General features: G+C 56.9%; 1 protein-coding gene across 1 annotated transcript; it reads right to left on the reverse strand.

Moving 5' to 3' along the window:
* Window positions 1–7,024: 7,024 nt before the first annotated feature.
* On the reverse strand, window positions 7,025–11,322 carry EFNB3 (ephrin B3). The gene is made up of 5 exons (XM_041001307.1): window positions 11,164–11,322; window positions 8,362–8,654; window positions 8,107–8,199; window positions 7,895–7,999; window positions 7,025–7,448 (listed from the first exon to the last, which is right to left on the reverse strand). Exons 1-5 carry the CDS (start codon window positions 11,283–11,285, stop codon window positions 7,039–7,041), a joined length of 1,023 nt encoding a protein of 340 aa, XP_040857241.1. The 5' UTR covers window positions 11,286–11,322; the 3' UTR covers window positions 7,025–7,038.
* Window positions 11,323–12,163: the final 841 nt, after the last annotated feature.

The following is a 12,163-nucleotide window of genomic DNA, read 5'->3' on the forward strand; positions in this document are numbered from 1 at the left end:
CTGGGAGGTGGGGGGGACGGGAGGGACAGGAGGCGGAGACTCCCTGGGGAAGGTGACCGGGCCGAGGAGGGGCTTCGCTCTCCATGGGAACAAAGACTGCGTCCTAGGGAAGCGTGAGCTGATGGGGAGGGGTGGGTGGGTGAGAAGACGGGCAGAGCTCTAAGAGGGCTAGGGGGCGCACTGGGCACTGGGGTGCTTGGAGGCGCCTGCCAGAGGCTGCCGTACCTGGAACCGATGGAAGCGGCTTTAGGAAGAAGCGGGAGATACAGGGAGCCAGGCGGGTGGGGAGGCGCCCTCCCTGCTTCCATCAATAGTGCCTAATTAAGACAAAGCCAGCAGCGAGCCCACTGATTACATTTCCATGAGGAGCTAAATTGATGACATTTTCTTTGCCGGATGAAGAGAGAAGCTGGCACCTCAGTTGTCCCTTTCTCTGGTGGGTGGTTGCACCTGACAAATCTTGTTATGCCAGCCCCGTGCAGCCAGGAGCTGCAGTCGCTGGCACTCCTGAGGGGCAGGTGGATTGAATCCCCTCATCAGCCCAGGCCTGTCTTCACCATCCCACCTGCCCTGCCCTTGCTGCCAGAACAGACAGCTCCTGCTCTTGCTCCCCTCCTGTTGCCCCTAAGTGAGTTTCTGAACTCTGATATGTGGGACCAAGTAACTGCCCAGCCCAGACTCCTGTTGGCTGTGAATAGGTTGAAGTTGGTGGGGGATCCCAGAACCAGCCACACAGCAAAGCAGAACTAAGATAACACATAGTGGAGATCCTCTAGTGAACTTGTAGGCTCTGGGTGATGGTTTGGATTAGTCTGAATCCCCAAGGAGAAGTCCCAAGGGAGTGAAAATTGGAAGGTGACCTGGGTTGGGGGCACCTCCAAGGTGAGCCTCATGGTTCCCTCAGGGGAATGGAGCTTAACATGGACCCCCCATCCGTTCTACTCTGACTCCCCCCACACACATCCCATGGCTGTGCCTAGGGATCCCAGCCCCCCACATTATGCTAATAGGTAATCAAACATCTCGCTTTGCTAATTACTGCTCAATCCGATTAAACACTGCTAAAGCTCATCAACAGAGGTGGAGGTAGAGAAAGGATGAAGGGGTGGGGGCAGGGCGACCACAGCTGTGCTGGGGGTCTGGTCCCCCGGGGGCTCTAAGGGACATCTGAGCAAGAGGGGAGCAAGACTGGGTGCCCCTAAAGGAAAGAAGCAGAAGGCTGTGTCCTCCAGACCCCCAGCCTCTGCGTCCTCCCAGCCACAGGCCTTCCCCTCCTTCCAAAAGTTTCATCTCCCCCGGAACCCAGGCATCCGGCCATTCCCACAGCTCCCTCCACACACTCCTGTCCCAGATTTAATAAGTTCTGTTCTCTCACTGTCAATATTTGATTTCTTCAGGCCATCTCCACGGAGAGGTGGTTGGGGGGCTCTTCTCTTCCTTACCCCCCTACCTTGGCATTCACTGGCCCACCCCGTTTCTTTGGACCCCCAACCTTCTCTGAACTTGCTGACTTAATGAAAATGATATTAAAGTCTTAAGCAAGTCCAAAAGAATGGTTGTTATGGTAAAGGGAGTGGGCAGAACGCCTGGGTCCCTGAGGGGAGCAAGGGCTGAGAAAGGGGGAGAGAAAGAACCAGAAACTAAAGTCTGGAGTCTCCCCTCATCTCCAAGGGGCAGAAACAGATTTGGGGTGACTCTGGGGTAGAGGTGCTCAGACCATTGCATATTCCCAGGAAACAGGGCAAGAGTGCAGAGGGCCAGGAGGAGGTAGGAGGAGCAAGGTCATTCCAGGGCCCAGGTCTCGGTCTGCTGTCCAGCACGTCCATCAGGGATGAAGAAGTTAGCCTGGGGTGGGGGGGGGCGGAGCACTCTGTTCCAAAAGCTGTTCTGCTTGACCCGTGAGAACCAGAGAGGGAGCCCTCTACAGCCTGTCTCCTCCCCTCTTTCCTCTTTTCCCCCCAGCAGCCCCTTAGGTGATTTGTAGCTGATGCCCCCACAATAATAGTGGCCAGGCCAGAGTCCATCTTAAAAACCAAGAGTCTCTAAGAGAGAAGAGAACAGAGGCCAAGGGCTGCGAAGCCAATCCAGGCCCCCACCTCCCTCCGCCCAGCCCGAGCTCACTCCCCTGGGGACCCTGGCCCAGCCCCAGTCCGCTTGGGGTGGTGGGAATGCAAGGACATTTGGCTAGGGCTGATTGATGAAGGAGGAGGCAGCCCCTGGGCACCAAAGCTGCTGTTTGCTGAACACACAGATTCCTCCCCACTCACCAGCTGCTGCCCCCTGAGGCTGCCCAACAATCCCACCAGCCACTGGCTTTAGGGGAACTGATGCCTGGGCTTCTGGAGGAAAGAGGGAGAACCAGGAGATGGAACACCTCCACTCCTTGTGAGAATTGGGGGATCCCTTAGACGATCTCCTCTAGGATCCCACTTTACAGAGCCCTTTCTGCTTTCTTTTGCACTCTCATGTCCTGTGCAGTCATTCTTCATCCTTTTCCCTACTCACTGCCCCCTCCTATCCTCTGAGCCCTTGTAGCCACCTGCCTCCAAGCCTGCCCTGCAACACTGCTTCAGGTCTGCCAGGGGAAGAGAGAGTCTCGTGTCTGTGCATGCCTGTGTAACCCTTCAGGATGCTCTATTTTTCATTCTAACTGAAATTCCAGATGTGATGTCAACCATTCTTCATCCGATTCCCACTGCAAACTCCTGCTCCGTCCCCCTTCCTTAACACCCCCTATGTAAAGGGCCTGCTCACACATACACACACCCATCAGCTGCTTCTGTTTTGGAAGAGCTAAGCCCCCCGTCCCCCCAGGACAGTCCTCCTCAATTGTATGCTGTTGGTAGAGTGGGAACACCTGCAGTGTTTCTGGTTCCCAACACTCTCAATTCCTTTATTTTTGCCCTGGACTCTGCCCAAAACTGCCACATCTTCCAAAATCTCAGAGCATCATCCTTGCCTTCCCAGAGCCTAAACCTTCGTTGAGGACCACACAACCCCAGATACAGAAGACACAAAGAAGAGAGAGGTTGGCATCTGGCGAAGACACTGCAAGGACATCAGAACGTCTGAGTTCAAGTCCCAGCTCTGCTTCCTGTCCCAGCTTCCTGCCAATGTACACTCCTGGAGGTTAACAGGTGACAGCTCAAGTAGGTGGAGCCCAGCAACCCACAGAGGAGACTCAGCTTGAGATCCAGGCTTCTTAAAACTTCTGCCTGGCTCTGCCCCAGCTGTTGCTGAGGTTCTGGGAAGAGATGAAAGGTTTCTTTCTTCTTTTCAAATAAGAGGAAAAGAAGTAAAATGTTTACCAAAAGAAAGAGAAATGAAGACCCCCTTATGTCAATGTCTAAATGTGGGTTCTAAACCCTAAGTAAGTTATTCCCCCACCATGCTGAATCAAGGGAAAGACAGAACACATTTGGAATGAACGTATAGTTGGGATGTCTTCTTCACTATTCTGAAACACGCCAAGATTTCACATCTGCCTTTTAAGCTTGCTGTTCCTTCTGTTGGCACACCATTCCCCATAGTGTATAGCTTATTCTCCATATCCAAGTCCTCTGAAATTCAGAGGACTCTTTCTAATCCCTCAACTTCAGGTATCTCTTAGTTGCTCCTTATCCCACTCCTGTTTTTTTTTTTTTTCTTTCCTGCCTGAAATGATATGTAGGTGTTGTCCTCACCAAAACGTGGACTTGATGAAAGCAAGGACTTGGCCTTGTGCATCACATACTCCAAGTGCCTGAAACTCACATTCCACAGGATGTTGGCTGACTGAATGAATACATGACAAATGGATGTGCCCTGTCTGTTTTGATTATAGCTATCATCCTCTGAATGTGCTTATGTATATGTACCCAGAAAGCAGAAAGCAGGCTCTGCGTCCAAGTCACCTAGTTCAAAAGACACATGTGTGTCCTTGGACAAAGTGTGGGAGGCTGCAAGTCTCATGGTGTTCAGGCCAGGGGTTGGCAGGCAGTTCATGGAGGCAGTGCTTATAAGGGGTGTGTCCCAGGGCATGGAGCCACGTGTGCTGTGACTCTCCCCAGCTGTGCATTCATCCCCAGGTGTCCTGTCTCGCAGCTTGTCTTGGTTGCTGTGATGAGGAGCTGTCTGTCACAGAAGAGTATTCTTTCCCCTCCTGTCTCTCCACCTGTGCCTCTAGATGTGCAGGGGGAGGTCTCCCTTCACTCCCTTGCCCCCTTCACATACAGAGACATGCAGCCCTGCCCTAGTCTTGGACCCCTCCCTTTCTCAGTGGGCCCTGTTGCTGGGCTGTGGTTGCCATAGTGACGGTTGCCAAGTCCCTGAGGCTGATAGCCAGCGATGGGGCTGTCGGCTCCATCCACGCAGGAGGCTGAGGGGGGCTTCCCATTGTGTGGAGAAGGGGATGTTGCCAAGACAACCAACCCCCACTAAGGGGCAGGGACCAGCCCTTCCAGCCCCCTTGAGCCTCCCCACCTCAAACAGGCTCCAGTGTGGATTGAGAGGCAAGAGTAAATTCCAGGCGGCCCAGCACCTGGCCTCCTGGTTTCCAAGTCTTCTCCAGCAGCACCTGTACCTCTCAGGACCCACCCAGGCACCTTGCTCAGATAGAGGGAGGGCTCCCACTGGACTGAGGAGGGGAAAGGGGACCCTTGACCTCTAGGCAGATGGGATACAGCAGGAGGGGACCTAAAGTCAGAGGAGGGACAGGGAGGGCAGAGGTTGTGACCCCTACTGACTCGCTCCAGTGATGCTCCTGATGGCTGCTTTTGTGGCTGGAGAATGGGACTAAGTCTAGGGGGTTGGGCACCTGGACTTTTTAGGGGAGAAGAGCCTGAGTTATGGGTAGACAGAGAGCCAGGACACAGGCCCCACCCCTTTAACCTCTGTGGATTTCCTCAGTTAGAAGTGCCATGGGTGGGAATGGTAGGGAAAAGATGTTAACAGGTGAAAATGTCTGACCACTCCCTCCCGTGTTGTGACTTTGTCTCCTTGGTGCTCAGTTTAGCAACAGATATACTCCCCATGTGTGCCTGGAGACTCACGGACCCCTTCAGGAAGGGAGTGGAGCCCCCTCCTGCCTAGCTCCTCTGCCCTCCACTGGAGGGGCCTGCTTTGGCAGTCCTCTTCTTTCCCAGCCCATGACCCCTTCTGTGCGGGCCACCCCCCTCCCTACTGCAAGCCAACCCTCTGTCTCCCATTCCCCTTGGTGTTGCATGCTCCAACCTATTAACCAGCACTTTCACATCCAGTCATTTTCCAGTCTTTTGGTTAACTTTTGAAGTTTTTTATTATTTTTTTTGTTTGTTTTTGCTTTTGTTGTTCAAATTTCCCTTTTACAATAAAACTATCGAGGTGACGGCCTGTACCCCGCCACCTCCCCCATTGGCAGTATCAACTTCCTGTTCCCTGGAAGGAGCCATCAGAAAAATCAGGAAGGAGCTGGCAACTACAGCACCAGAGAGATGATGTGACCTCTGGTGGACAAAGCAACCATGTGGGCTGGTGATTCAGGGGGCCAACTTAGTGCCCATGGACAGTTGCGATCTAACAACACAGCTGGAAAGAAACTGAGGCAACATCCAGTGGTGCACTAGAGGGCAGGAAGAGGTATGGGCTGGTCACTATGGAAACAGTGGCTGTCGCTAAGAACCACCATTAGCCAGACCCATCAGTAGGCCACCATTCTGGTCACTAACAAGGGAGCTGTTGAATTCGAAGGGAGTAGAAATGGAAGATGGGATGAACAAGACAGTCATCCGGGTTACTAGGGAGAATGCACGAGTTTTTGGGGATAGTTCTGCTGATGAACACAGATTATACTGGGATACAGAAAGGGAACAACAAGACACATTGGGCCTGCCACTGCAAATGGCAGTCATCTTAGCTGTCCTAGAATCCACGCAGAGCACAGGGGAGAGAGGGCCTGGGGACACACCACTTGAATCCTGGGAAAGTCCTCCTCAGTTTATCCCTATCCTCTGCCAGTAAAGCTCCAGCTTCCTCCCGAGACAGGAAGTTCTCCTGCCCCATTCCCCACTTCCCACCCACCCCCAAACCCCAGACTAAGCCACTTGGAGTTCCAGCCAGACCACTTCCAGCCCTATTTCAGAAGGGCTACTTCCTGTCCTGGATGAAGGCACTTCCAGTTCCTGCTGCACTGCTTCTGCCACTTGCCAGGCCATTTCTGTCCAGGCCTGGCCATACTTCTTGTCTGGAGCAGGTCACTTCCTGTCCCAAGTAGCCCATTCAGCATCAGATCGAGTCCACACACGTCCCAAATGGCTCATATCTTGCCACTGGACACCACAAGACATTTCTTCTCATGGCAGCTGTCATTGACCCAACCACCCTCAAACGCCTGGAGTTGAGTTTACAGAGGGCTGGACGAAGCAGGGCAGAGGAAACCCGACTGTCCATGCCCTGAGCCGGCAGGTGGAGTGCCAGAACCTTCCCCGGAAGCCCCCATTGACAGCCGATGGAGGAGAGTGGTTGGTATGCAAGCTCAGAGGTGGGCCGAGAGCTAAGGGGAGAGATGCTATGATGCCCCCCACCCCACCCACCCACCTAGGAGATGGGAGGGGCCAAGAGGGCAAGAGGAGGTGTAGGGAGGAGATGCTAGGGAAGAGGAACAGACCTAAAGACAGAAGAGAGAGAAAGAATAAGACACAGAAAGGAGAGAAAAAACAGTGAGAGGCAGAAGAAAAGAGGTGCCAACCAAAAGACAGACTGTTCCCAGCCCTAGCTCAAGGGGCGGGGAAGGGGCAGGGATGCCTAGGTCAGAGTCAGAGAGGAGGCTGACCTGTGCCTCCTCCCCAGGGGACACAGAGACACAGGGGGTGCCCACAGCTAACCAGGAGGGCAGGAGGGGTATAGTGGAAATTTCAGGAACCCTAAAAGTGGGGCAAAGGGCAACCGCCAGAAACGGGTAACGGGGTACTGGTGGGGCAAAGGGGCCCAGGGAATACTAGCGATGTCCCTTAAACCTTGATGTCAATTCAGGAGCACCCCACAAGGGGCCAGACTGAGAGGAGAGCCAGGTGGGAGGCACTCTCATACCTTGTAGTAGATGTTCGGGGGACTCTGGGGGGGCCCATCCTGCACAATATACACAGGATGCCCATAGTCGCCACTCACCTTCTCATAGTGGGGACAGAAGGGAGGATCTGGAGCCCCACCTCCCCGCAGAGCTATCCCTAGCTCCCCAGGTTCTGCCTCCCGGGGTCCCAGTCCCCCTCCACCTCCCAAGCCCAGAGACCCTCCCCTCCCAAAGGAACCGGGACCAGGGTGGCGACTCTCCGAAGGCTTGGCCCGCCGTCTGCGCCAGCACATGGCACCCCCAGCCCCTGCCACGCCCAGCAAGAGCAGCGCCAGCCCCCCTGCCGCCCCAGCCACAGCGGGCATGCTGGGAGGGGGCAAGGGGCCTTCAGCACCCCGGGCGGTTGCATTGCTGCTGGGGTCACCTGGCAGGGAAGGGGTGAAGGAGGAAAGAGGGGGAGGGGCTGAAGGAGCCGCCTGAGCACCTGTATGCCCAACCCTGAGGGTCCCCACAGGCTTCCCCAGCAGTGCCCTGGCCCTGAGGGAGACCACCCCCGCCTCTCCTCCCCCGCAAGCCCACTCAGAATCCAGGTGTCCAGCCCTTCAGCTCACTGCCACACAGTCCTCCCCACTCCTCTGACAGCGCTGATTGAAGCACTGACTTGGCTAATTAGTTCTAATTGAGTCTTTTCCTCATTTGGCTTCCATTCCATTCCCTTCCCACCCTCCCAGCCTCTCTTCTTCTCTTTCCTGTATTACTGCCCCCCTCAAACGGGAGAGGGAGGAGTCGGTAAAGGCTGGGCAGCTGGGGTCCAAGGGCAGGGGAGACTGGAAGGAAGGCAGGGAACTGCTGACCGCCCTTGGCTCCTACCTGGTGCAGTCTCCTTCCCGGGCTCCAGGCTGTGGGCCGCCCCTCGTTCTCTCTCCATGGGCAATTCTGACACAGGCTTTCGGGGGGCAGCTCCTCCTCGGGGACCTGGTGATAGGCAAGGCCCAAGACAGAGGGCAGGTGAGACAATTGAGCCCTTGGTCCGCTATGCTCAAATTCCTGCTGCTCCAGGAAGTGCACCCAGCCCCACTCACTTTGTCCCACTCGGAGAAGCACCTTCATGCCTCTGGTTAGGCACACACCCCCCTGCAGGCTCTCTAGGCCTTCCCGGGTTCCATCAGATGTAGCTGGGAGAGAACGCAAAGAGCAGAGTTGACACCCAACACCTAGTTCCCCCTCCCCTGTTCTGCCTGCATGCCTTGGTCTCCCTCCTGGCTCCGAGGGCTCCCTTCCCTGACCCACCCTTAGCCCAGTTCTCCACCAGTCCCTGTCCTCTGCCCCAGCAGTACCAATGATGTAGTAATCGTGATGGGAGCGGAACTCGTGGCCCCAGAGGTTAGGACTGTACTCCTGGAACTTGATGGTGAAACGGAGATCCAGGTCGGGTCGATCGCAAGTGAGAAGGAGGTTGGGGGCCGGGGGCGCCTCACACCGGCGGCCCTGGGCACCCCCAACCAGGTACAGCTTGTAGAACTCATAATTAGGAGAAGAGTGGGGACCAGGAGGCCGGGCTCGGGGGCAGAGCAGATCTAGGCGGTCCCCAATCTGGGGGTACAGCACGTAACCACCCTCTGCCTGGAACCTGTGGAGAAGAGGAGGACGTGGGCAAGGAGGAGGAGATGGCAGAGCTCTGGCTCCAGGGTGTGTCCTCCTTTGCCCACCACCACCGGGGCAGCAAGTTGTCAGCCCTGCCTGCCTTTGTCTGGGTGGAAAGTGTGGGCTTACAGGGCAGGCACCAAGGACTCTGCAAGCTCACATCAGAAGCAGCAGGGAGCCAGGCTCTAAGGTCTCCTGCCCCTTGGTGTGCCCAAATGCACTCTTCAGCCCGCCCTCACCACATGCACACTGCCATCTCCCGCTCCATCACCAGCACCGTTGCCATGGCAACAGGATGCCAGTTACCAAGGAGCTGGCCTCTCTGGAACCACACAGCCCATCCCTCCCAGGTGATTTCACTATTCCATGGCAGTCAACCAGGGGGTATGGGGGGGATGGGTTAGGGAGTGGGTTGGGGTTGGACATAGCCTTCCCTTCCTCCAGGCCACCACCAAAGGGGACAGGTCAGGAAAGGGGGTGTGGAGGGTGGTGATGCAGGCCAGTGAGCTCCCAGCTTAACCAAAGAGTGGGACAGGAGGCAAATGCCTAGTTTGACAATGATCATAAGTGGGACTAAAAGAAATCAGGGTGGGGGACCAGCAATCTGGGTCATTGCCCTGCTCTGCCACCCCACCCCTACCTGACCCTGACCCCAACTGAGATCCAGACTTCCTGAGGAAAGTGTTCCATCCCTTTGGAATTAAAACCATTGATGGGGCCTGGCACAATAGCCTAGTAGCTAAAGTCCTTGCCTTGCATGCCTGGGATCCCATATGGACATCGGTTCGTACCCTAGCTGCTCCACTTGCCTTCTAGCTCCCTGCTTGTGGCCTAGAAAATCAGTAGAGAAAGGCCCAAAGTCTTTTTGACCCTGCACCTGCACAGGAGACCTGAAGGAGGCTTCTGGCTTCAGATCAGCTCAGCTCTGGTCATTGTGGCTAATTGGGGAGTAAACCAGCAGATGTTAAGATCTTCCTCTCTCTCCTTCACTCTATAAATCTGACTTTCCAATAAAAATAAATAATAACATCTTAAAAAAAATGTTGGTTTCCAACCACAAAACACAAAACCCCACATCTCGTGGCCCAGCCAGGCCACAGGTTGCTATCCATTGCAGGTCCTCCCTGTGCACCCCTAGTTACAACAGGTGCCAGTGTGGCACCCAGGAGTCTGGATTTGGTATCTTCCACCCAGGACACCCCAACTTTCTTCTCCCACCTGTCAGCATAAGCCTAATGCATATCCTCAAGCCACACCTGAGCTGGGGGTCGGCGGCTGGAAGACTGAGTACAGAAAAGGCGTTCAGAGACAGGGGAGGAAGATGGGAGGTGGACAGGGGAGAACAGAGAGGCTGAAAAGTCAGGAGAGGAAGAATAACACGCCTAGCTGTCCTTTAACAAGTGCATAGTCTGTGCCAACCCCTTACCTTGTGTCCTCCCAACAGCTGTGTGGACTGAGGATGCAAACTCAGACAGGTTAAGCAACAAGGCCAAGGCCACACAGCCGACAAGCAGCAGCAGAAGCAGGCTTGAAAGTTCCCCAAGCCCACCCCCTTCCCCTGGCCTCTCCAGGGAAATGGGGAAGTTTCCCTCCAAACACAGAACTCTTTTGCTAAGCGCAATGGGAACTGCGAGGAGGCAAGGAACCCAGATGACCTCCCAAAGGTCCTGTCCTCCCCCCTGGGCGGCTGGAAGTTTTCTCCTGACCCTTGGCCTCTTTTCAGAGCAAAGCAAGCATGCCCGGGAGCAGAGGGGTTGCTGGAAGAGTTTGGCAGCAGAACTGGGGGGAGGGAGTGGTAGAGTGCTCAGGGAAAGGAGACTTGGGAAGGGGGTGGAGGGGGGGCGTTTCCAGCTCCTGGATCCCAAAGATAGGAAGGCACAAATTGTGCAGTCAGTTCATTTCCCCCCCACCCCCACCCCATCCCCTTGCACCACCGGCTCTGGGCAAGAGGTGGGCAACAGGCTGAGAAGAGGTTCAGGAGACTTAGGGAAGCCATCTCAGAGTCCCCAGGCTGAGCCCCCTTTCCCGTCTGTAACACCCAGTCCCCAGGAGAGAGAGAGGCGGCCCTACCCTTCCCCTCGCAGCACCTACTCAGCGGCTCTCTCCTGAGAGCTGACATTAACCAGGCTCCCTCCAAGCCCAGCCCCCGCCTGACACAGGTCTCCCACAGTGCCAGAGAACCACGCTGCTCCTGCTGCCCTCCCCACTCTACCCAGAAACTTTCCCATGTTTGTCCCTTCGGGGTGTCCAAACTCCTCGCACATGGGCATCAAGCAACCACCTCCAGCTCTGTGTCGGACCCTGGAGTCGGGCTGCAGGAATCGCTTCTTTACAGCCAGCCCATCACCTCCCACCCAGTCCCAGCGCCTTCCCACCAGCCTCCTCTCGGTCCAGAGAACCCAGCCCCCAAGTCCCCAAAGCTTCTTACCCCTTGCCCCCTCTCACCCCCCTTCTGTCGTAGAGCTTGGGGTCTCCCCCAGCCCCAGGCAGCTCACCTCTTATTCGCTGAGTTCCAGTAGACAGGCTCCAGGCTGAGCCCAGACACCAGCCCCAAACACCCCAGCAGCAGCAGGGCCCCGACTCGCACGCCCCTCGGCCCAAAACGGGGGCCCCCCATGACCCCGCCAAGGCCTGGGGGGCGGGGCACCAACTCCCCCAAAGTCGCTCACCCCGGGGGTGTCTACCTGGGCTACTCGGCTATTCAGCCCTCGCTACACGAGTGGCCGAAGCCCCGGCTCTCACGCGGACCCGCTTCCTGCTCTGCCTGCGCCCCCGCTGCGGAGCGCGCTCAGCCCCACCACCAACAGCCCCTTTCCAGGGGGCGTCTGCAGGCGCCCGACGCGCCCCCGGCCCACGCGCCAGCACCCCCGAGATCTATGCGCCGGCCTAAGTGGGGGACTGGGGCAACCGGGGGCCGGGCGGGGGCGGCATGGGGCGCGGGAAGAGGGAGCGAGGAAGGGGGCGCCGCGCCGGAGCCCCAGCCTCGCCGGGATTGAGGGCAGCAGGCTAAGGGAGGAAACCAGTCCCGAGCCCAGGAGGGGGGAGTTAAAGGAGAGGCGGGGAGGGGGAGAGGATGGTGGAGGGAAAAACCGGAGCTGGAGCTCGAGCCGGAGCGGGCGGCGGCATCCCGGGCCCACGCCCCCCACACCTCCCTCACCTCGCGCACCTCCCGCCCGCCGCGGCCGCCGCCCCGCCTCACGCCCTGGCGCGGTCTCTCACGCCCCCTTTGTCTCGGGGAGGCTGCGTCTCCGGCCGAGCGGCGGCCCGTCTTCGCAGCCGGCCCTCGGCTCGCCCGGGAGCGGTTGGAATTCGGAAAGGCTCTCGCCCTCTGCACCCCGCGGAAGCCACCCCTTTTTCCGCTCCCGCGAAATCTTCCTCCTTCCTCCTCCACCTCCATCCCAAAACACCGCTGCTCCTGCGGAGGTCTGAAGAGAATAATAACCTCAAAGGCTTGGCACTTGACAAAAAGTGCAGCTGAGTTGATCGGTGGACTAC

This window comes from Ochotona curzoniae, unplaced genomic scaffold, assembly GCF_017591425.1.
Source record: "Ochotona curzoniae isolate NIBS_2020 unplaced genomic scaffold, NIBS_Ocur_1.0 scaffold_2453, whole genome shotgun sequence".
In the NCBI taxonomy this organism is placed as follows: Eukaryota; Metazoa; Chordata; class Mammalia; order Lagomorpha; family Ochotonidae; genus Ochotona; species Ochotona curzoniae.

Bases quoted from the DNA above. Each gene is read 5' to 3' on its own strand.
- EFNB3 (XM_041001307.1), bottom strand. From the start codon at position 11,285: ATGGGGGGCCCCCGTTTTGGGCCGAGGGGCGTGCGAGTCGGGGCCCTG. The intron at 8,200-8,361 runs GTACTGCTGGGG...GTTCTCTCCCAG, and splicing joins TCACGATTACTACATCATTG to CTACATCTGATGGAACCCGG. The intron at 8,000-8,106 runs GTGAGTGGGGCT...GCCTATCACCAG, and splicing joins GCTTCTCCGAGTGGGACAAA to GTCCCCGAGGAGGAGCTGCC.